General features: G+C 43.1%; 1 protein-coding gene across 1 annotated transcript in view; it reads right to left on the bottom strand.

Moving 5' to 3' along the window:
* Positions 1-974: 974 nt before the first annotated feature.
* LOC125437764 (cytochrome P450 2J5-like) overlaps positions 975-24376 on the bottom strand; it is a 108084-nt gene continuing 84682 nt past the window's right edge. The window contains exons 3-9 of the mRNA XM_048505711.1: positions 23342-23491; positions 20079-20239; positions 12535-12711; positions 10685-10826; positions 9410-9597; positions 3378-3519; positions 975-1563 (exon numbers count right to left, since the gene is read on the bottom strand). Coding sequence (XP_048361668.1) covers positions 1376-1563; positions 3378-3519; positions 9410-9597; positions 10685-10826; positions 12535-12711; positions 20079-20239; positions 23342-23491 — 1148 coding nt within the window. The 3' untranslated portion in view covers positions 975-1375. The remainder of the gene's footprint in view (positions 1564-3377; positions 3520-9409; positions 9598-10684; positions 10827-12534; positions 12712-20078; positions 20240-23341; positions 23492-24376) is intronic.

Below are 24376 nucleotides of genomic sequence, written 5' to 3'. Positions count from 1 at the left end.
GCTGCCTGGCGGATCATGGAAATAACACCACTGGATCGCTAGTCAGCATTGTTTATGGTCAGAACAATGACGGTATCTGATCATCATCGATCCTCCAACTTTTGTTCTTGAATAATAAAAAGCATTCTTGGCAAATGCTTTCGCTCTAGTTTGTCTTGCGCCAGACCAAGAATTTCACCTCAAGGTATAAAGTAGCTCCATGCTTCTTGCATGATTCTAATCGTATCTGGAATCTACATTCTCACTGAAAGGAAAAATGTTTGAATTCCTCAGAGGATCAAAAAAGCAAGGAAAAAAACTAATCAACTACTTAGACACATGTATTAACACAATGTGTAGTAAATGTGTACAGTAACATACTGCAGAGGAATAGACAAAAAACAGAGAAACAGTAAAGCAAGAAACAACACCACTGCCATGTTCTCTAGATTTCCTAAGAAAGAAGATTCAGTTGGCAATTAAATCCATTTTATTGACAGAAAATCAGAAGAGGTACACTATTGACAGGAACTTTGTCCAATTTGAAGAGTGCAACTCCCCACAACAAAACTACTTCAGCCCCTCCCCAAAATCCCACTTATTTATTTATTTATTTATTGTATTTGTATACCGCCCTCCCCGAAGGCTCAGGGCGGTTTCCAACAAAATAAAAAGTTAAAACATCATATATATAAATTAATTAAAATACATAAAATGTTAGACTAAAGATGGCTAATGTTAGACTAAAGATGGCTTCAGCTATTCTATTCCCCCTTTTATGAACCCCCCTTTTATGAACTTAATGGATGCTGAGGTTGGTAAAGCAGTTCACTCTTCACAAACACAGATGATGTTATGATGTTCTCAAGTGAATGTTTTTACATAGCAAGTGTGCCTAGGCAAAGCAGTGCAGATAAAGCAGTGAACGTAGGCATACAGGACACAGACAGGCTTTTCCCACAGATGCCAGATCTCCTGTTCCCACCTGGAACCTCATGAGAAAACCAGACAATCTGGTCTTGACAATCACATGTAAGACTCCACTTGAATACTTTACAGATTACAACAGATAAATGTATGGATTCCAATCAAGTCCCGGTCCAAAAATGGAAGCAAGAAAACAGGTTTCCCAGTGAAACATCACTTTGGGCTGCGTTTCGGTCCAGATGTATCAGATCATGCTAGAACTTTGTCAATCAGCTTTTAAGTGTGATCTCTGTAATTCATTCAGGAGAGACAGCAATTCACTTCAATGACAGAGGAAGTGGGAGCTTCCCTCAAAACAGGAGAGAATTACTGTTCCAGAATTACTGGAAATAATGAATTAAGCAGGCTTAGGCAAAAGGAATGAAGGATAAATTAACACTAGGAAATAATCCACTCCAATCTGTACAGCTCATGAACTGCTCCGGGGAACAGCACAGATCTTATAAGGGCGGGGAACTAATGATAGCCCAACCAAAGGTTCTGTATTCAGCTCTTTCACTCCTTCTGGAAGCTGCAAAGTAAAAGCCCTTATCAAGCTAGTGAAGAAGATGAAGAGCTCCATCCTCACCAGCTGCTCTCCCGGACAGATACGAGCTCCTGAAATGGAAATAAGGGAAGTGAATAATGTATTTCCATGTATTGTCTAAAATGTATCACATCTAACATGGACTTTGGTGAGATAGCATCAGATGACGGTCCAAGATTTCCCTCTACCTCCAACAGCAGGTCCTGAGCAACTTCTGTTCCTGGACACCACATTTGACTGCCAAACTGCATCCTTCCTTTTTCCCAGCCCCCAGCAAAAGGAAAGTGAAGAAGCACAAGGGGAGAGCCTCACTTAACTCAGAGTCCAAAGGATGGTTGTTTTGTTGTTAATATGCTGCTTAAAATTTTTACTTTGGCCCCTTCCGCACACACAAAATAATGCATTTTCAAACCACGTTCACAACTGTTTGCAAGTGGATTTTGCTATTCCGCTCAGCTTTAAAGAGCACTGAAAGAAGTTTGAAAGTGCATTATTCTGCATGTGCGGAATGAGCCTTTGTTAAATAGTTTATTGTACTTTCATTGTGAATTATGTAAGCTGTCTAGGATATAGATTATAGAATGGTGGGATGGAAATATTTTCATATAAACAAAGGAATAGCTTCCAGCAAACAGACAAGGTTGCTTCCCAACAGCACAGCCTACTCATCTACTCTCAAAGGAATTCAAGTACCTATTTTTTTCCGAAGCTGTAACATCTGCAATGCGTACTGCCATGGAAGGAGGCTTAATGGGAGGAGTCATGGCTCCAAGGGAATTCGCATGCTTTATATGCAGAAAGGTCAACATTCTATTCCTTCCGTCATTATTTAAGGAACTCAGGTAACAGGGTTGGACTTCTCCCTCAGACTTGTATCACTATGCAGAACATCAGCAGTCCGAGTGGGCATTCCAAGTAGGGTTGGGAAACGCCTGGAAAATTGGGGTGAAGACTGGGTGGGTGGGGACTCAGTGTGGTGTAACGCCATAGACTCCATCCTCCAAATCATCTGTTTTCTCCAGGGGAATTGATCTCTGCCCTCTGAAAAGAAGTTGTAATTCTGGGAGCAACCTTAACAGGTCCAATGTCCCCATGTCCTTGTACAATATGAGAACTCGACAACATTGTGCAAAACTATGTCCTCATTACATCGAAGCTATGTTTAATAGACTTCACTAGGATTGGTCAATAACCTAGAAATTTGGTTAAAACTGGATTCGGACTTATTTGGGCATAAAATTATCTGAATGTCCAAAAAAGACAAATAACATATTTGGATATTTTTGGGTCAGTCTGATTTTTTTTTTGTATTTTCGCATTTGTTCCTGCTGGGGGTATATTGTTTGTTCCTGCAGGGGGCACCAACATTTCAGGGTATCATCTGGAGACTGTCCTAATGATGCCAACTGAGTTTGGTGAGGTTTGATTCAGGGAGTCCAAAGGGGGTACCCCCATCCCCCCGTTGTTTCCAATGAGATCTAACAGGAGATGGAGCTACCCCTTTGAGGGTCTTTAAAAATGCACCCCCTACAGGCACAAGTGTGAAAAAACACCAAAAATACCAAAAAAAGAGGAGAGCTTGGTTGCCTTCCATTCAGATTTGTTCATATTCTGGCAGAACACATTTGGGCTGATTTTGGCCTGAATATGCCCCAATGTGCCCAGATTTAGGCCAAATCCAGGATTTGGTGCATTCAAATCCCCAAGCCTAGTTTTCACCTTTCAGTTGTTTGCTTTGCACAGTCATACTAAAGGATGGCATATTTGGCCGAAGGATTTTGTAATTTATTGATTCCAAAGAATATTCTGTATAAAGAGCAGCAGTTCCTCAGGTTAGTCCTTCTAAAAACCCTAGAAACAACGATCAACCGCGTTCTGCATTTACCTGCACCAAATGGAAGAAAGGCTTCTTTTTCCACAAAACTTCCGTCCTTGTCCAAAAAATGATTTGGGTTGAATGCCTCAGGTGTCTCCCATTGTTTAGGATCAAGAAGAACTGAGTGTAGATCTGGAACAATCACTGCATGCTGGAACAGTAAAATTGTTGGTTTAGGATGCATAGAGTCAAAGATATTGAATAGAATAGAATAGAATCTTTATTGGCCAAGTGTGATTGGACACACAAGGAATTTGTCTCCGGTGCATATGCTCTCAGTGTACATAAAAGAAAAATACATTTGTCAAGAATCATAAGGTACAGCACTTAATGATTGTCATATAGGTCTAGTAAGCAATCAGGAAACAATCAGTAGTAATGAAAACATAAAATGTAAAATCATAAAATAAAATAAAATAAAATATCGAAAAGCACAGGCTATAGTCATACAGTCATAAAGTGGGAGGAGATGGGTAATAGGAATGATGAAAAGTAGTGCAGTAATTACATAATAAGTATATATAATAAATAGTTTAACATTATCGAGAATTATTTGTTTAACAGAGTGATGGCATTTGGGAAAAAACTGTTCTTATGTCTAGTTGTCTTGGTGTGCAGTGCTCCTGTAGCGGCGTTTAGAGGGTAAGAGTTGAAGCAGTTTATCAGGATCGCGAGGGGTCATTAAATATTTTCACAGCCCTTTTTTGACCCGTGCAGTATACAGGTCCTCAATGGAAGGCAGGTTAGCAGCAATTGTTTTCTGCAGTTCTGATTATTCTCTGAAGTCTGTGTCGATCTTGTTGGGTTGCAGAACCAAACCACACAGTTATAGAGGTGCAGATGACAGACTCAATGATTCCTCTGTAGAACTGTATCAGCAGCTCCTTGGGCAGTTTGAGCTTCCTGAGTTGGCGCAGAAAGAACATTCTTTGTTGTGCTTTTTTGATGACATTTTTGATGTTAGGTGACCATTTTAGGTCATGAGATATGATGGAGCCTAGAATTTAAAGGTCTCTACTGTTGATACTGTGTTGTCTAGAATTGTGAGAGGAGGTAGGATGGGAGGGTTTCTCCTGAAATCTACCACCATTTCTATGGTTTTAAGTGTGTTCAGTTCTAGATTGTTCCAGTGGCACCACGAGGCTAGTTGTTCAACCTCCCGTCTGTATGCGGTTTCATCGTTGTCTCGAATGAGACCAATCACTGTTGTATCATCTGCAAATTTCAGTATTTTAACAGATGGATCGTTTTAGATGCAGTCATTGGTATACAGAGAGAAGAGAAGTGGTGAAAGTACACAGCCTTGGGGGGCCCCTGTGCTCATTTTACAGGTGTCTGGTGTAATTTTTCCTAGCTTCACCTGCTGTTTCCTATCTGTTAGGAAGCTTGATCTTTTTCAGGCACTGTCTCAATACAAATATGTACTGTTTCCTAGGGTGGTGTGAGGAATCAGCAAGGTCCAGACTAAAAGTAACTGTAACAGCTCTTTAATTAGTTGGCTATCATGATCACACTACAGACAATGCAGATTCTGACTTTCCCCCAGAGATGCAGCTTCTTTTACGAGCAAAACCCCCGCCCAAAGCAAAGGTAAACAATTTCCCATTCCCACATCAAGACCCCATTTTCACACAGACAGAAAGCAAGGTTAGTAAAACAATAACAACTGTTCTGGGCACACAGCCCAGTCGTCAGAGGAATCTTCCCCAAGGTCAGGTGGCCAGCTGGAACTAACACACAACCTATACCGAAAGATTTGAGGCCAGCCAAACCTAAAAAAGAAGGACTGTATATATAGGGATACAAGGCAATGAGGTATAAGCGGTTGGTTTGAGTATAATTTCAATAGATACTTCATAAACCGTTCATAAAGATTATTCATAAAGATATATTGTGATTATTTAACTGGGTAGAAAGGTAATAAACACACATATAATGAGAGCATGTCATAATGCTCTCATTATCTGTGTGTTTATTACCTTTCTATCCAGTTAAATAATCACAATATATCTTCATGAATAATCTTTATGAAACGATTTATAATCTATTAAATTATACTCAAGCTTCTTCCTTTCTCTATACTATATCCTACTCTCTGATCCCTTCTTTAGTAACTAACCTCCATCTTCAGTATATTGACTGTATATATTTGCTGATCTGTTTACTAACACACAACCTTACAGGTGGCCAATCAATGGCTGATACCTGGCATTAGACTGAGACAGGATGTCATTTCTGAATTGAGTCTGGAACTGGTCATGACACTTGAGGGCCCTTTCCACGAAACCAAAATAAAACATTTTAAGGAAGGAAATATGTTTTGTCTGCAGAGTTTTGCAGTTTTTAGCTGAAAACATTTTGCAAACCTTTTTTTTCAGCCTCAAAACGTTATATTTGAATCCTCTAGGTTAGCAATCTTTTTTCCTAAAATATTTTAAAAACATTTCATAAAATTATAAAGTTTGAAGAGACCCCAAAGGCCATTAAGCCCAGCCCCCTGCAATCCAAGAACACATAATCAAAGTACTTCTGACTGATGGCCATCCAGTCTCTCTTTAAAAACCTCCAAAGAAGGAGACTCCACCACACTCCGAGGTAGTGCATTCCACTGTCGAACAACCCTTACGGTCAGGAAGTTTTTCCTGATGTTTAGGTGGAATCTCTTTTCCTTCACCTTGAACCCATGATTCCGGGTCCTAGTCTCTGGAGCAGCAGAAAACAAGCTTGCTCCGTGACCAACATGACATCCCTTCAAATATCTAGAAATGGCTATCATGTCACTTCCTAACCTTCTCTTCACCAAGCTAAATGTACCCAGCTCCCCATCATAGACAGGCCCTCAGAAACCAAGGATAGTCCACACACAGGTCCTAGCAGGTTCAGATGTTTGATGTGCACAGAGCAAGGAATCCAGACAAGAAACAGTACCTGTAAGCAATACCACAATGTTGCTGCCACACACACTAGCTCAGCTGCAACCTCCCTTTTATAGCCAGCCTCCTACTCCCTTGTGCAATAACATCTTGCAGCTCGGATTCGCTAGTCTCTGGCTCCTGAAAAGACTCTCGATCTACTCTAGCTCACTCCATAGCTGCTAACCTACTGCTGCATCTCCTTTGGTGTAGTCTCCTCCTGTGTTGCTCCTGGGGCTCTGGAGATGGAAATGGGTGAGGGGGCTGTCAGGCTCTGTATCAAGCGGTTCCCATTCAGACCAGGCTGAGCCCTAATACACCCTAAGTCTCTCCTTGTAGGGCATGAATTCCAGACATTTTACCATTTTGGTTGCCCTCCTCTAGACCCATTCCAGCTTGTCAATATCCTTCCTGAATCCAATGCCCAGAACTGCACACAATATTCCAGGTAATGCAGAATAGGTACAATTACATACCTCGATCTAGACACTATATTCCTATTGATGAAGCCCAGAATTGAATTGGCTTTTTTGGCCGGCGCATCACAACTGCTGACTCATGTTCAGTTTGTGGTCTACTAAGATTTCCAGATCCCTTTCACATATATAGTGTTGTCAAGCGAGATGTCACCCATACTATATCTGTGCCTTTCATTTTTTCTGCCTAAATGTAGCATCTTACATTTATCCCTGTTGAAATTCATTTTGTTTGTTTTTACCCAGCTCTCTAATCTGTCCAGTCACTATGAATTCTGACCCTGTCCTCTGGGGTATTAGCAACCCCTCCTATTTTGGTGTCATCTATGGTGCCTTCTTGCCTGTGTAGAGAAACAGGAAACATTTGATTTCTCCCACCAGAATTTGCAGCTCCATGCCTCGCCTTAATCTCTGCTATTTTCGTTTCTCTGACCATCCGCCATTTTTTTCTGCTTCAGAGAGTTTCTGTCTGTCCACCATTTTCTGAAGTTCCCAGGGACATTTTCACTTCAGGCATTGCAGCAGCCCACCATCGTGATACAATCATAAATTCATTATTGCCTGCCTATTACACAAACATGCTGTTTTTCTTTTTAGAACTTTTGTATGCTGTGGATTCAATGCGACATAGATTTGATGTGAGAATTAGCAAGGCTTCGGAGATTGAGTACATGCATTATTATTTTTTTCAAAAAGGCACCATTTAACCTGAAACATTTTATTTTTTACTGGCTATCTGGACAAAACTCATGGAATTGGAAACGTTTAAAATATTTCGAGTAGAAATGGTCAAGGTTTCAGTGGAAACTGTAGATTTTGTCCAGTCTACAATGGAAACTGTAGATTTTGTACACAGTTTTTTTTTAATTCTAGAGTAGTGTGAAATTACTTCATCCCCAGAATGATCCTAAAGCCGTGGTGGCAAACCTTTGGCACTCCAGATGTTATGGACTACAATTCCCATCAGCCCCTGCCAGCATGGCCAATTGGCCATGCTGGTAGGGGCTGGTGGGAATTGTAGTCCATAACATCTGGAGTGCCAAAGGTTCGCCACCACTGTCCTAAAGCAATGTGCCCCTATTGTGAACCCCTCTGGCCTAATGAATGGCATCAGGGGTTGGGGTCTCCCAATGTGAGGTTTCCTGACCACCCTACCACTCACCTGACAACCTTACCAGAGACCTCAGTGGTCCAGAAGAGCCCTGGATATTCCTAGCTTTTGATGTCTGAAACCATAGAAGATGAAAATTGAAAAAAGAAATGATACAAACAAAAGAGTGATAGTGGACACAGTGTGTAAAAACTTCTCTCTGTGATACACCTCTGAAGATGCCAGCCACAGATGCAGGCAAAACATTAGGAACAAGATCTACCAGACCACAGCCACACAGCCTGGAAAACTCACAACAGCCAGTTAAATCTGGCCATGAAAGCCTTCAACAAAAAAAGAGGGATACTTTTTGTGAATAATTTTGAGATTTCATTAGAGTGTTAGGCTCTGGTCAAATGTCCGTTCTTGTCCTTAGCTGCATGGCTCAGTTAGAGATCACATTACCCTCGTGTTGTGCCGTCTGCACTGGCTCCCAGTGGAGTTCCGGATTGTCTTCAAGGTGGTGGTGTTGACCTTTAAGGCCCTATATGGCTGGGGCCCCCATACCTGTGAGACTGCCTTACCCCTTATGTCCCAAGTCGGCCTCTTTGCTCTCCAGAGGCTAATTTACTGGTTGTCCCTTGTCTCTCTATGATGCGGCTAGCCTGTACCTGGGCCAGGGCCTTCACAGCCCTGGCCCCTGCCTGGTGGAACGCTCTTCCACCAGCTGTCATTGGGGAATTCCTGTGGGTCATTGGGGAATTCCGCAGGGTCTGTAAAACCGAGCTGTTCTGCTGGGCTTTTAGGGAGGCTGGCCGCTGACTCCACCCTCTTTGTTGCCCTATGCGCCATCGGTTTATTTGAACATCTGCCAGTCCCCTCCCAGGGTTTAGTACCAGACATCATCTGTTTTACTTGTTTAGCTATGGACAGGTTACTGATGCTACTGCTACTGTTTTATCATATGTATTGTTTTAATTGGGATTATTCAATTTTTAATTGTATTGTATTATATTTGATTAGTGTGTGAACCACCCTGAGCCTGGGTGCTGTGCGGTTTCCAGGCTGTATGGCCGTGTTCTAGCAGCATTCTCTCCTGACGTTTCGCTTGCATCTGTGGCTGGAGAGAACACGGCCATACAGCTCGGAAACCACACAACACCCAAGTGATTCCGGACGTGAAAGCCTTCGACAATACACCCTGAGCCCTTCGGGGGTAGGGCGGTCTATTAAATCAAATAAATAATTATAATAATAATAATATGTATCACTGCTATCACTGTTTCATTATTACAGCATATATACAAGAAAAGGTTTTAAAGAAATATATGCTGAATACAGAAATGCTTTGGGTAGTCATCTAGTTATTGGATAATTTTCTTGAATAAAATCAGGACATACTGCCACAAATAAACCAGCACAGATGGAGCTAGTTAAATCAGGGGGCTACAATAATCCCTGTATTATTTGATATCATTTCTGGAAAAAGGGTCAACTGTGTGACATGTCTTATACATACAACTCTTAGGATCCTCCAGTGTAACTATAAGGACTTTTCCATACCTTTGGAATGAGAAAACCAAGCATGTCTACATCTTTTGTGCATCGTCTGGGGGCCCCAATAAAAAAGACATATTGTGAACGCTGGATCTCATGAATTACAGCATTGGTGTAGTTGAGTTTCTTCCGATCTTGGTAGGTGAATGATTGAGAGGAACCCAAAACATCTTCAATCTCTTTGTGGACTTTCTCTGAGAAAAATAGTAAAAATAAATTGTATTCTGGACATAGCATTTGCCTCTACTAAGTTAATGAGCCCATGAAACTTTTTCATATTACAAAATGGTGCTTGTAAACAAACAGTTGTTAAGTTATTTGAATCCCACCACCAGAACCGGTTGTTAAATTATTTGAATCGCACCACTGGGCAGTGGGGCTGTGTGGCACACTTGGCTGGACTGTCTGGTTTCTGCAAAGCTGTGGTGGGAGCTGAAGAGTCAGCTCTGTGGCAGTTTGGGCAGAGGAGCGTATCATTGGGGGGGCAAGCTTTTGGACCTCCACACACATGGGGGCCTGCATAACAGGCTTCGGGTGGGGCGGGCTCAGGAAGCAAGCCGCGGAAACCTCTGCAGGAGCCCAACATCCTAGTAGTTTGGGGGCCATGAAGGAGAGGCACACACCCCGTGGCCCGGCCTCTCTGTCCTCCCCAATAGGGATTGGGGTTGTTGCCGGGGCTGTAACGATGCACTCCTCTTGCTCGCACAGCTTCTTATGCATATGTATATAATAAAGGGCTTGGGTCCAATTTAATCCAAGCCATGTCCTGTGGTTATTTACAAGTAGCCTCTGCACATCTGGCTGCAATTACGCCACCAAAAAGGGTGGCATGAGTCTTGTTCACTTATGGGCTTTTCCAGAAGAGAAAGGAGTGTCTCCTGTTCCCCTGGCACCCATGCCACTGGATACATCTTTGGAGGCATCACAGTGGTGCCATTCCCGATTGCCACTCTACCCCCACCCTGCTTTGGATTTGGCTGCCCGTCTTTCTAAAATTACAATAGTAAACTCATCTATTTTACCCTTTTCCTATGAAATTTACTTAGCATCTTGGGATTTTTTTTAAGTGTCATGTGATCCTCTGCAGGCTTATTCAAAAGTAAGAACTACTGAATTCATTGGTACTTCCTCCTAGTTAAGAATGAATAAGATTGTACTGTAAGTCAGCTATTCAAGGAGAACTTAAAAGTAGTTATATAAGCTATTTATCAACCATAAATCTTATATCCTGTGGATACAAGAGTAGCCTTTCATAAAGGCAATGCGGAAGTCTCTTTTTACCTTGGATGTCTGGAAGATTTGCCATGAGGAGCAACCCCCATCGCAAAGTCAGGGATGTAGTTTCCAATCCTCCGATGAAGAACTGAAAAATGCACTGCAACAGGTTGTCTTCATTGTAAGTAGAGTTGGGGTCATTCTTGCTCTGTTGTGGACAGTTAAAAAGTAAGTTATTTTCAACAAATTTTAAGCATTTTGACTGCGACGCAGTGGTGATAAGGCTCTACAAAATGTACTGAGGAAACATCTAATCAGTTGCAACCATACCTAAAGTCCCATTCTACTAAAAGCCTCCAAGTACCATGAGTCTTACCCATGGGTCTGGGAAAACCCTGTTAGCCAAAGTAAATCACCCCAGCAAAAAGACTGAGTAGCAAAGCTAATAATCCAAATCAAATATATTGTTATGAAATAAAATCTTTAAAAAATAAAATATCTATCCATCAATGAAGAAAATATTCACCATCTCAGATCATCTAGTTAGAATTTAATATACAAATCTCTTTCTGTATAAAACAGCAACAAGTATATATACTAGATATATAAATAGATAATATATAATAGTATATAAATAGATAGATCAAAATTGAACTGAATTAAATGTATTAGATTATATGTATCCTAGCTGGAAGTATATTATTTTAAAAATTGTAGTGCATAAGTTAGAATGAGTTTTTAAATGGATAGATTTTTTCATGTAATAACTTTATGCAAAAACTTATATGTAACAATTTCTGTTAATCCTGCAATAACTGAAATTCAAATTGTCAATCTTTCTTATCCAATAAAATTATAAAAAAAAAGAAAAAAAGAAAGTATTCACCATCTGTGGTGCATTCCATTTCTTCACTATGCAAGACCTAATGTGTCTTTGTCAGAGGTCTCTTTAAGACAATTTCATATATAAAGACTAACATAGACAATGTACATATGAATTGTCAGTGATCCAGGCCCAGTTAGACAGCAATTCTTTTCAGGCATTTTTAGTGCAGTAGAATCACTGAGTGGTTCTAAGAAAATCTCTTAGGCCCCTTCCGCACACGCAAAATAATGCACTTTCAAGCTGCTTTCACAACTGTTTTTGCCATTCCGCACAGCTTCAAAGAGCCCTGAAAGCAGCTTGAAAGTGCATTATTCTGCGTGTGCGGAATGAGCCTACGAAAGACTAGATTGCAATTTCTATTAAATAGTGACTTAGGGCCCTTCCACAAATGCAGGATAATCCACTTTCAATCCACTTTCATTACTGTTTGCAAGTGGATTTTGCTATTCTGCACAGCTGCAAAGTGAACTGAAAGTGGATTGAAAGGGCATTATTCTGCATGTGCAGAAGGGCCCTTGGTTAGGTTACAATCATTTATAAAATGTTGTTCACAGTATGATTAATTGTCAATAACATAAAGTACTGGTACATTATAATTTTGTACACAATACAAATAATACTATTTGCATGATATTTTTGATGCACTGCTACATCTCTGTAAAGTGCACTGTTCTGCACTTTTCACTTTGCCTTTTTGGTTGGAAGGGTTTTCCCCTACTTTGGGAAGAGGAAGAAAAATAGTTTGTAAACTGTTTTGAGACTCTTTAGAGGACAGGAAGGTGGGGTATAAATCCAAACTCATTTACTTCTTCTTCTTTGTTTTAGATTGCTTAGAAATCTTAAGGCAATGCTTGGAAAATGATGCCTCTTCAGATGAATCAGTTTCATTTCCTCTAATACTACAAAACACCTCTTTGATACAAATGGGCTAAAATTTCTCAACTGATACTAAGAACACAGTTCGCATTTGCTGTCATTGTTTATCTTTTTATTGAGTGTACCTGTATTCACGTAGAAGGTGGGTACTTACTTTCTGCATCTGTAATAGATACAAATCAATGAAATCCTGGGGCTCGTAGTCAGCGTGATGCTCCTTATGCTTTTCTACCTCCTGTCTTGCAAATGAAAGCACAGCCTCTACACATGATAAGGCCTTCTTTTGAGGCCCTGGAAGATGTTTCATGAGCCATGGGAAAACTTCAAAGAGCTAAGGAAGAATAAAAGGAAACTTCTATCAGTACTCTGTGGGTAACAGGGTCATAATGCAAAGGCAGAATATGGCAAACCACCTCTGAATGTCTTGAAAACCCTACGGGGTCACCAGAAGTCAGCTGTGACTTAATGGCAAAAAAAGAGGTTATAATGGCGTGATTCAGGAAAGAATGATGATGAACTGACTCCTAAGCTTTATTTTCCTCCCTGCCATCCTTTCACTATAGCTACAGGAATTTTGTGAAATCAATTTGAATACGGGAACAGATCTAAATGTGGTTTGGGCTGCCAGCGAAGTTTTTTATGAAGGCTTTTTAAACACAGCAGAACAATTTAAACAAGAAGGTGACACAACAGAAAATACAGAATATTTTGTCTTGATAAAAGAAAAAAAGACTTTCCAAATATCCAAATAACAATCAATGCTCACTACAAAGGAAACGGAAAGAAATTTGAGTTTTGCAAAACCGAAACCTTTTGAATGGGCCAACGAACCAGGGAAAATGTCAGCTGCAAATCCCAGGAAGATGAGGGAGAACAGTTGTATTACCAAGCTACAATGGAAAAGGTGGTTTAACCAATGATAAACAAATAATTGAAAAGGCATTTGAGAAATATTATTTAAACTACTTGAAAGCAACATATCAAAGGAAAAAGAAAGGGTCTTTCCGCACGGGCCTGTGAAGCAGTGGCCCACTGGCATAAAATATACAGGTGGAGCCCCTAGATTGTTCACATGCTTCATTTGGGCAGCCCTGGAGCTGTCATGGCCTGTGGAGGAACCTTCACATGGTGACGACTCCGCTTTGTTTGAAAACTTCCCTTCCCCTGCCGAGCTCTGCAGGGACCAGGGAACACACCCCCATGGCCATTGCAATGCTTTGGGGGTCAGAGGACAGGAGGCATGTCCCCTCATTCCTGCAAAGCTCCACAGAAGAAGGGAGGGTAAGCTCACAAACAAAATGGAGGCACCTAAAAGCTGTGCCTCCAACCCAGTGCCATTTGCATGGTGCTGGCAGGGAGACGCTGTTCTCCAAAAGGCTCGCCCATTAAGCCCATTAAGCGAGGCAGGAGAACAGCGTTTCCCCGCCAGTTTCGGAGGGGAAACACAGCATTGCCTCAATGGAGAGGCGGCAGCCATGCGAACAGCGCCCCTGAAACGGTGTTTTTCCTTTTCCATGGGGTGCTGTTTTTGGACAGTACAGAGTGGGCTAAATTGAACAATATTTAGTGAGGTAAAAATTGCCAATATTAGCAAAAGAACAAAAAGAAATATTGAATAACCCAATTTCAGCAATAGATCTAGTAAGAGCCACAAACGTATTGGATCCCTTCCAGTCTGGCTTCCACGCTGGTCATGGGACTGAGACGGTGCTGGTTACCGTTGTGGACGATCTCCGACTACACTTCGATAGAGGCAGTTTGGCGCTGTTGGTGTTGTTAGATCTCACCGCAGCGTTCGATATGGTAGATCATGACCTTTTGGTCCACCGCCTTGCTGGTATCGGCGTTTGGGATTCAGCCTTAAATTGGCTGATCTCGTTCCTCTGGGATCGGGGACAGCAGGTGGCATCGGGGGGTGAGATCTCCGAGCGTCGCCCCATTATATGTGGGGTACCACAAGGAGCGATACTCTCCCCGATGCTTTTTAATATCTACATGCACCCCCTGGCGAGTCTGGTTCAGAGTTTTGGGCTACAGTGTCATCAGTATGCTGATGAGACCCAGCTCTTGTTCACAATGGAGGGCAGCCTGACCTCGGCCCCTGATGCTCTCCAGCGTTGTTTTGACGCTGTGGCTGGTTGGTTGAGTGCAAGTCAGCTGAAGTTGAATCCCACTAAGACGGAGGTCCTGTGGCTGGGCCGTGAGTGTCCGGTGGCCTTTGGCCTGCCTACGCTTCTTGGCGAGACATTAAAACTAACTTCGTTCGCCAAGAGCCTGGGGGTGACTCTGGATCCATCCTTATCATTGGTGCTTCAGGTCACCCAGACGGCCCAGGCAGTTTTTTACCATCTCCGGCAGGCACGACAACTGGCCCCATATCTCTCCCGTTCCGATCTGGCCACGGTGATCCATGCCACGGTCACCTCTAGATTAGACTACTGTAACTCGCTCTACGTGGGCTTACCTTTAGCCATGATCCGGAAATTGAAACTCGTACAAAATGCAGCAGCCAGGCTCCTCTCTGGGGCAACAGCTAGGGACCAGATTACGCCGGTTCTATACCAACTGCACTGGCTGCCAATCGAGTACCGGGTCATGTTTAAAGTTTTGGTATTGATCTTCAAAGCCATTCGCGGCCTTGGCCCTGCTTATCTGAGGGACCATCTCTCCCTATACCACCCTTCTAGGCCCCTCCGCTAGTCGGAGGCGGACCTACTGGTGATCCCTGGCCCCAAGGCAATCTGGCTGGCCTCTACAAGGGCCAGGGCTTTTACTTCTCTGGCTCCTACCTGGTGGAACAGGCTTCCAGGTGAGATCAGGGCCCTGCGGGACTTGCAGAGTTTCCGCAGGGCCTGTAAAATGGACCTGTTCCGCCAGGTGTTTGGCCAGCCGGGATGATGTCAACCCCGCCATAAGAACATCTGGCCTCCCATGGGTACATAAAGGGGGAAGGAGGGGCTGAAGCCATCTGTAGTTTTAGTATTTTATATATTATTTTATTGTAAAATATGTATTTGATGTTTTAATTGTTTTAGTATTGATGGACACCGCCCTGAGCCTTCGGGGAGGGCGGTATATAAATATAAATAATAAATAAATAATAAATAAATAAAACAAGTGAAATTAAACAAATCTCCAGGACCAGAAGGATTGCCAGTTATCTACTGTAAAGCTTTTGCAGATGTAATAATGGAACCATCCCTAACTACTATGACTGAGATTTTACTATCTGGGCAACTTCCAGAATCCTGGAGGGAGGCAAATATTATGTTAATCCCAAAAGATGACCAGGACACAACGGATGTTACAAACTACAGACCAATATCACTCCTAAACAATGACTATAAAACATTTGCAGCCATTTTAGCAAGTAGATTAAGGGAATACTAAGAACATTTACCTTATATACTCGTATATAAGTCTTTCAGCACATTTTTTTGTGCTGAAAAAGCTCCCGCTCGACTTATACGTGAGTCACGGTCCCACTTAATTCTTGTGTGGTGTTCCCCCTCTTCTGTCTTCACTATCTCCTGCCTTCTCTGCTTTCCCCCTTTCAGCTGCTTTCCTAGCCTCCTTCTCTGCTTCACTCTTCTCTGCCTTCTCTGCCTCCCCGCTTTCAGCCACTTTCTCAGCCTCCTTCTCTGCTTCGCTCTCCTCTGCCTTCTTCTCTGCCTTCTCTCTTTTAGCTGCTTTCTCTGCCTCTGCCTTCTTCTTGGTGGCGACCAGCCCCTGGCTCTTGGCGGGTGACAGCCGGTCAACCTGGGTGAGCTGGACAAGCTGCAGGATGGAGAGGTCGGTGGCAGAGACCTTGGGATTGGTGAGATGAGTGGGGGGGGTCAGTGGCAGAGACCCCCACATAGCACCCGACCGTATCTATTTTTATTTTTGAAATTTACCAGTAGCTGCTGCATTTCCCACACTAGACTTATATGCAAGTCAATAAGTTTTCCCAGTTTTTTGTGGTGGAAAAATTAGGTGCCTCAACTTATATTTGGGTCGACTTATACACAAGTATATACGGGTATTCATGAAGACCAAAGTGGTTTTCTGCCCAGAAAACCCACCAGAACCAATTTTATGAAAGACTGGAAATCCTTTGTGGACTACTTATTGAAAGCATATACAAACAGAGAAACAACGGCAGGATCCGAGACTTAAATAAAAACAGCATGTTGGATTAAGATAACTTAATAAAAAGGACTAAAAGTGAAAAAATGTAGATATTAATTATAAGCACTGAGTTAGATTTATTCTTGGATTCTTAGTGAGGTAGCTGGAAGTCACCATATTTGTGCAGGTGTTTGTGGAGGTGTTTTTATCTTTTCTTTTCAGACTTCAGACTGTTCTGACTCTATCACATTGATGTGTAGACTGATACTCTCAGGGAAAGTTCTTTCCCATCTCCTTCTCATACCTCCATTCAATTGCATGACTCTTCTCCAGCTTGCAACTATGAGGTCAGGATCATGTATCTCCCTCCATCCTAGTTAATTAGAATAGATTAGGAAACTATATTTACTCCATCCTATCCAGAAAAGGAATTCCTACAAAAAATGAAATATATTAGGGTGCTGTGTGGTTTCCAGGCTGTATGGCCGTGTTCTAGCAGCATTCTCTCCTGACGTTTCGCCTGCATTTGTGGCTGGCATTTTCAGAGGATCTGATGGTAGGAATGGAAAGCAAGTGGAGTATATAAACTGTGAGGTCAAAAGGTGAGGCCATCTGAATAGAGTAGCCTGGCATGTGAAAGCCTTCGACAATACATTGAAATATATTAGTTTAAATAGGAGCTGAGTAAGTTTGTTCCTGCAAACATGGAGATTAGACAGGCTTTGCTGCACACAATAGCCCTGTGCAGTCAGATAAATTACCAGGTCAGGAGTGTATCAGGCCAAAAGGCCTCGATTCAGAATAGAGGAATACCATCAGTGGCACTCTGAAAATGGAAAAATTTCCCTCCTTTTCAGTTCTCACTGCAGCCTCTTGACCAATGTGACTTGTGCTCTGTGCAGAGCAGGCTTTCCTCAGAATACAAAAGTACAACAATTTGCTCAAGAATGGCAACTCATCAAAGGACTGAATTACTTAATTAACTGCTTCAACAATGGCCCCTTCTGCACAGGCCTGTGAAGCGATACCGGTGGAATTCCAGGACCATTTTCAAGCTCCAAAGCTGCCACGGCCCATGGAGGGTGCCATCGCACGAAGGCGCCTCCATTTTGTTTGCTTCACAGGGACCAGGGGACACGTTTCCATGGCCATGGCAATGCCTCAGGGGTCAGAGGGCAGGAGGCGTGTCCCCTTGTCTCTGCAGAGCTCCGCACGGGAAGGGAAGGGAAGTTCACAAACAAAACTGAAACGCCTAAAAGCGGCACCCCCAACCTGGTGCCGTTTGCATGGCGCCAACTGGGAAACACTGTTTCCCAAAAGCTTCACTCATTAAGCAAGGCTGGAAAACAGCATTTCCCCACTGGTTTCAGGGAAAAAGCAGAGCGCTGTCTCAATGCAGAGGCGATGGTCGTGCAAACAGCGCCACTGGAATGGTGTTTTTACCATTAAATGGGGCTCTGTTTTCCATGGGGCCAACGTGAACAATGTCTACATTTGGGCTGTGATACATACCATGTCCCTTGAACACCAATAACACATCAACATTTGTGTCACATACAACAAAATTCTGGTATTAGTCTGGCTTCGTAGAATTTTCAATGGCTCATGGGCTCGAGGTATTTTCAATATGCAGGTGACACAATGTCACCGGGCATTTGGAGGCGTTTGGAGGGGCCGGCCGCTGATGCCCCCTCCCCTTTCCCCCTCCTTTTCTTTACATTCTGGGTTCTCCGCTTCTCTGTTTTATTTTCCAGGGTGGATCTATGAAGTTCTGTTTTTATGATTGGATGCCAATATAATATTATTGATTGTTGTTTTAATGGGGGTTTTTTATTGTAACTATTGTTTTATTGGGTGGTTCACCGCCCAGAGCCCTTCGGGGGAGGGGCGGTATATAAAAACCAATTATAAATAAATAAATAAATAAATGCATCAAAATAGTCCCATAAAAAATAGTTTCATACAATTCAAATCGGACTGCGTTTATCTCTGCACTGCTATCTCCGTCCAGGAATGCCCCATATACCATCAGCCAAGTTGCTCCACAAAAAAGTATGGTGTAAATAGATGTTCCCAATGAGATTTTTCAGCTGGTTGTTTTTTTAAAAAATCCCCATTTCCGTGCTGCCTGAAACCTTACTGGAGTCAGTGCAGATGGGCTGCTGTAGCGCCACCCCTGGCCACCACTCTACCACACACCCCTTTGGATTAGACTGCCCATGTTAAAAAAATGCTTTGTCAAAACACCCATCAGCACTTACGAAAAAGTATCTCCCCAACTGTGGAGAGCACATAGGTATTTGTGCGTGGAAAACAGCAGTTTTAGATTCTAAAACATTTCTTTGTTTGTTTGTTTGTTTGTTTGTTTGTTTATTGTTTAGATTTTATACCGCCCTATCCCCAAGGATAGAAAAGTTGGCACAAACATAGGCTGTAAAACATGGTTTTGTGGGGGGGGGACCTTTGCACAGGCGCTGCTGCAAAATCGATGCAGTGTTGCTCTGCCTCCCCCCAAATGCTGTTTTTAAACCTCACTTCCCAAGCAAGGTTTTTGGAAAACACCGGCTTTCATCTGGTGCCACGCAAACGGCACTGGGTGGAAGACAGCGTATTTCCCACGCCGCTTCCAGACTCCTCAGACCTCCTGCCAACTTTTGTCACTCCGTGGAGGCCAAAGGACATGCCTCCTGGCCTCTGACCTCAGAGGTGTTCCTCTGGCCATGGGGCCATGTCCTCTGACCTCCGTACAGCGACAGAAGGTGACAGGAGATATGAGGTATTCGGGAGCGGCACAGCCTGTGCAAAGGCTGCAGAGCCAGTGGGGCCATTCATGCGAATGGCCTGGGGGGTGCATCGGCATGAACTATGAACCCCTGCTCAGCTGGTCATGTAGAAATGGCCAAATACACACCAGGGTTGACAAATTCAAGATGAGGTCTGGAGATCTCCAAGCATTGCAATTTATTTCCAGACCTATGGACATCAGTTGCTTTTGAAACGGGGCTCTATGACGTTATACTCCAACTGAGATCTCTCCACATTTCCCATGCCCCACCCCAAAATCTGGTCTATGTGAACAGAATGGGACATAGATTTACACAGGCTTTATCAGCTAATCACTCTGAAAGACTCACTTAACAAAATAACATTCCGCCAGCAGAGGTGCAGTGTAAAGAAATATTGCTGAAATCCAATTTTTCTGCTGTTCGTCAAATTGAATATTTTCTCATCCTAACAGAACTAACTCAAATAGTAAAGTTTTAATCAATCAATTATTATTTATTGATCTATCGATCTATCGATCTATCGACCTATTTATTTATTAAACTTATAGGCCGCCTCTTCCCCGGAGGGCTCGAGGCGGCTCACAAAATGGCTGTTTTCCAAACAGCAACTCAAAACAACATAAAACTTAAACTTAGTAAACTCGTTAAAAACTTAAGCAGCAGTTGCTCACAACAAGTAAGAATTAAACAGTTTAAAACAGTTCCTCTGTGTTCCTAGTCAAGTGATTATCTTAAAACCGAAAGAAACGGAAATATAGGAGATACTTTTCCGACCTAATAGGCAAGAAAAAAAATGACTTACACCATGACTGAAGCTGCCAATAAAGCCAAAGATGTCTTCAATGGCTTCCACCAACTCAAGGAATTGCTCATCTTCAGGAGAGAACCGGCATCCAAAAGCCACAGTGCAGATCACGTTGGTGACTGAATTTCTGATTTGGATTGATGGGTCTAATGGATGCCCTGCAAATAAAGTCAATTGCAAAACGTTTTGCATCTGGCAATACCCAGAGTGGGTTTCACAGTGGAGTTAGGGTGGAGAAAGTGACATCTTTAACATCTTAACAGTGGTATATCTATTAAAAAAACATTAAAACATTCCAAGGTTATTTTCCAAAATGTACAACATATACAAATACCCGAGCAGAGCAGTTTTAATAGAAGTCGTTCTGAAAAGACATCCAGAGACCCAAGGTCTTTGCTTCTTTGAAAATAATTATTTTTGCACAACAAATAGATTTTTGCACTCTTGAGCCATCCTTCCAGTGAAGAGAGTTTCAGAAAGTAGCCATGTTGGTCTGTAGAGAAGAGCTAATTTGAGTCCAGTAACTTCTTTAGGACAAAACATACCATTAGCGGCGATTTCGCCCTTGAAGGCTCATACTGATAATCTGGTTGGTCTCTAAGGTGTTACTGAATTCCAATCTATGTTTCCAATGAAATATCGGGACAAAAATCATCAAGTCTGCTGCCACATCCCTTCAACTATATTTTCTCACAGATTATTTCCAGATGGTGTCTGTTTCCACAACCACTTTTAAATTATAAGTTTAAACTGGGACCGTGCGCCTGGGTGCACTCAGTGCGGCCTTTACCATCTTACATTTCCAGGCTTCCCGCGCATTTTGAGGAGAGTAGCTTAGGGTCCCCCTGCACTCCCTACGACGCTGCTGTTGTCACGCTCTCTCAGCACTCCAGGCATCCCTGGTGCTCTTTCAAAGGGGGCCTTTTGATGACCCTGCGCAGAGAGCGGGGGAGTCAGGACGCCCGGGCGCATGCCAGGGATGCCGCGTGCTGGGAATTGCGGGCAGCAACCCTCGGAAAAAGGTAAGTGGGGAAAGGGCCAGTATTATGCACCACCCCGGCCACGAGCGAATTTTCCGCTATGGCAGTTGCGCAAAAGGCATAATTATCAGTCATCCGCAACATTGTGGGGAAAACTGATTCATTTTGGGGAGTCCTTTTCAACCATTTTCGTGGGTTAAACAGTTGTGGGGAGTCCAGCAGACACTGGCCTCGAGAGTGGAGGCTATTTCAGCCTCCTTACTGTCATGGTTTTGAGTGGCCAGTAGACATGGAATCCAGAGTCTAGCAAGAGGCCTACTCACATGTTTTCGGTGGGTGTTAGAACGGGCATCCAGAGTCTGGACTCCATATTTCACGCCTTTGAAAATAGTAGCAGTAGGTCTGGTTTCTGGAGCCCGGTCCCAATAATATGGAAGTTAATTGTCCAGCAACCATGACATTTCTGGAATGTTGGGCCCATATGAACCTGTTTGAGAACTGAATAGAATGTGAGGGGGGCTGTTCCCCTGCCGTGAGAAAATATGGAAGGGCCTTCTTTGTGGCTGCCCCCATCTATGGATCAGCCTTCCCATGGAAATTTTCCAGGTATCAACCCTTTATGGGTTTCTGCATCTGGTGAAGACCAGTGGTGGGATTCAGCAGGTTTGCACCACTTCAGCAAAACCATTTGTTAAAATAATGCGTGTAAACAACCAGTTGTTAAATTATTTGAATCCCACCACCAGAACCGGTTGTTCAGTTATTTGAATCCCACCACTGAAGACATTTCTGTTCACTTTGGCTTTCAGCCTTTGACCCTTTCAATGACCCCTCTGGACGCAGCCAGTCTGGGGTGAGGGAAATTATCTGGGTGGGTAGTTTTATGGGTTTTTTAGGATTGTTTGATACGATGCTTTTATTATTGCTTTTAATTTTGTAAGCCTGAGACCTCGTATTGGGGGGGGGGGGAGAATTAGTTCAATAGGTAAATAAATAAATTGCCAAAATGAAATGAAACACTATATATTTTTGTCATGATTTCAGGGGCATTATTCAACTGCAAACACATAGTTGATACTCGGGCAGAGGTGGGATCCAACCAGTTCTCACCACTTCTTTAGAAGTGGTTACTAATTTTTTCTGAGTGCTGAGAAGGGGTTACTAAAGCAACCTCCCTGCCCAATAGGGGCTGGAGGTGTGTGTATGTGGCGGCGCCACTGTTTGAATCCCACCACCATGGGAATCTGTTATTAAAATTTTTGGATCCCACCGCTGTACTCAGGGGTTCAGTCCCAATTTGAAAATTTGCTCAGTGCCTCAGGTATTGAACAGTTGCAGTCAATGCTCTTGTGTATCACTGAGTACAGTTTCATCACTGTATCCCAAACATATTGAAGGGCTGGAAAAAGGACAGAAGAGGCCAACAGCATGAATAAGCAGTTGGAGCACCTTCCTTCAAGCCAAAATCTGAAGAGCTCACGAAGGAAAAGACTGAAGGAAAAGATTGAAGTTCTATAGGGCTGCGGTGAATTGGTTTCAGCCCTTGCTGGGCTATCACTCCCTTATTTGCAGTGTTATATGATGGTTAGAATGTCTGATGTGAAATGGGTCAGACGTCTGTTCAAATGAACGGCGCCTTGAGCCAGTCACAGTCTCCCAAGATGTCAGAGGGACAGAAGAGGTGCACTCTTTCTATTTTGAGTTTCTTAGAAAAACAACCCTCTTCACTCTCACATACTGGAAAAAAGGGAGAAAACACAGAACGTCTTTCTTTATATTGTAACCTACGGCAGGTAACTAAGGTGTCTAACTCTTTGATGGGCAGCAGCACCAGAAAAAAGAAATAGAAAGCCATCCTGCTACAGCCATCGTTTTTCTGCCTGCTTTTGTAAGGATTACAGCCGGGGGGGCGGGGGTGGGGGTTGCCAATCCCTCTCTGCTTACTTCATGATTAAATATAAAGGGAAGTGAAAATGAAATATCAATAAGAACCGCAAGAACCACAAGAAGAACCACAAGAACCGCACAAAAAACTACTTGTGTTTGGAAGCCATGCAAATGTCATTAACAGTGTTTCTAACTCCCCAAATGGGAAAATGCATCTACGGTTATTATTGTTGTTATTGAAAATGTGGGGAAAGGGATGCCAGGCAATCCGATCTGTCGCTTGCTGGCACCTCAAAGTCTAGTGGGGAAACATTGGGGGGAACGGGGCTGGGCTGCCGAGTGTTGGAAGACTCCTGAAACCACAGTCCAGCCCAATTTCTCCATATCACATACCCTTTGCATTAGCAAAAGCCTGAAGAAGCTGATGGGCCTCCTCTTCTATTTGGTGCTCTGTGCCTTTCTTCCCTAGTCCCAGCTTCCGCATGGTAACCATCGCAAACTTCCTCTGTTGCTTCCAGGTGTGGCCGTTTGAGAATACAATACCTAAGGCCATGAAGAATCAGTGAGAAATTGATACCCAAAGAAATTACTGTTTTTTTCAACCTGGAAAACAAAGCTGATGTATTGTCAAAGGTTTTCACCGCCGAAATCACTGGAGTGATGTAGTGTCATCCTGTGCGGGGCGAGTCAGCGCGTGGGAGGAGGGGTGTGGGAGGCGATTTTGCCCCATGTGACAGGATGGTATGCACCCAGGGACATATGACCCTACATGTCTCTGTGGGCATTCTGCCCCTGTTAGAAGAAGAAGAGTTTGGATTTATATCCCCCCTTTCTCTCCTGCAGGAGACTCAAAGGGGCTTACAATCTCCTTGCCCTTCCCGCCTCACAACAAACACCCTGTGAGGTAGGTGGGGCTGAGAGGGCTCCGAGAAGCTGTGACTAGCCCAAGGTCACCCAGCTGGTGTGTGTGGGAGTGTACAGGCTAATCTGAATTCCCCAGATAAGCCTCCACAGCTCAGGCAGCAGAGCTGGGAATCAAACCCGGCTCCTCCAGATTAGATACACGAGCTCTTAACCTCCTACGCCACTGTAAAGGGTACAATTAGCAAGTGTGATTTGCATGTGTTGAGTGGAATCCACTCATTTTAGCATATGTAAGTAATAGTGAAGTTGCATAATCAATTAGTGAGGACATCTGCATAGTAGTTGCCTGGCATTTTAATCCCTTTGATTGCTTTCCACCAGGAGACACCCTGTGTCTGGATGGGGTTCGCTAACCATTGTCTTGATTCTAGTGTTTTTAAGTATTGGTAGCCAAACTTTGTTCATTTTCATGGTTTCTTCCTTTCTGTTGAAATTGTCCATTTGCTTGTAGATTTCAAAGGCTACTCTGTGTAGTCTGACATAGTGGTTGTCAGAGTGGTCCAA

Source organism: Sphaerodactylus townsendi, linkage group LG08 (assembly GCF_021028975.2).
Source record: "Sphaerodactylus townsendi isolate TG3544 linkage group LG08, MPM_Stown_v2.3, whole genome shotgun sequence".
Lineage (NCBI taxonomy): Eukaryota > Metazoa > Chordata > Lepidosauria > Squamata > Sphaerodactylidae > Sphaerodactylus > Sphaerodactylus townsendi.
Note: the sequence above shows the minus strand (reverse complement) of the source record. Positions and strands in the feature narration are given on the sequence as shown.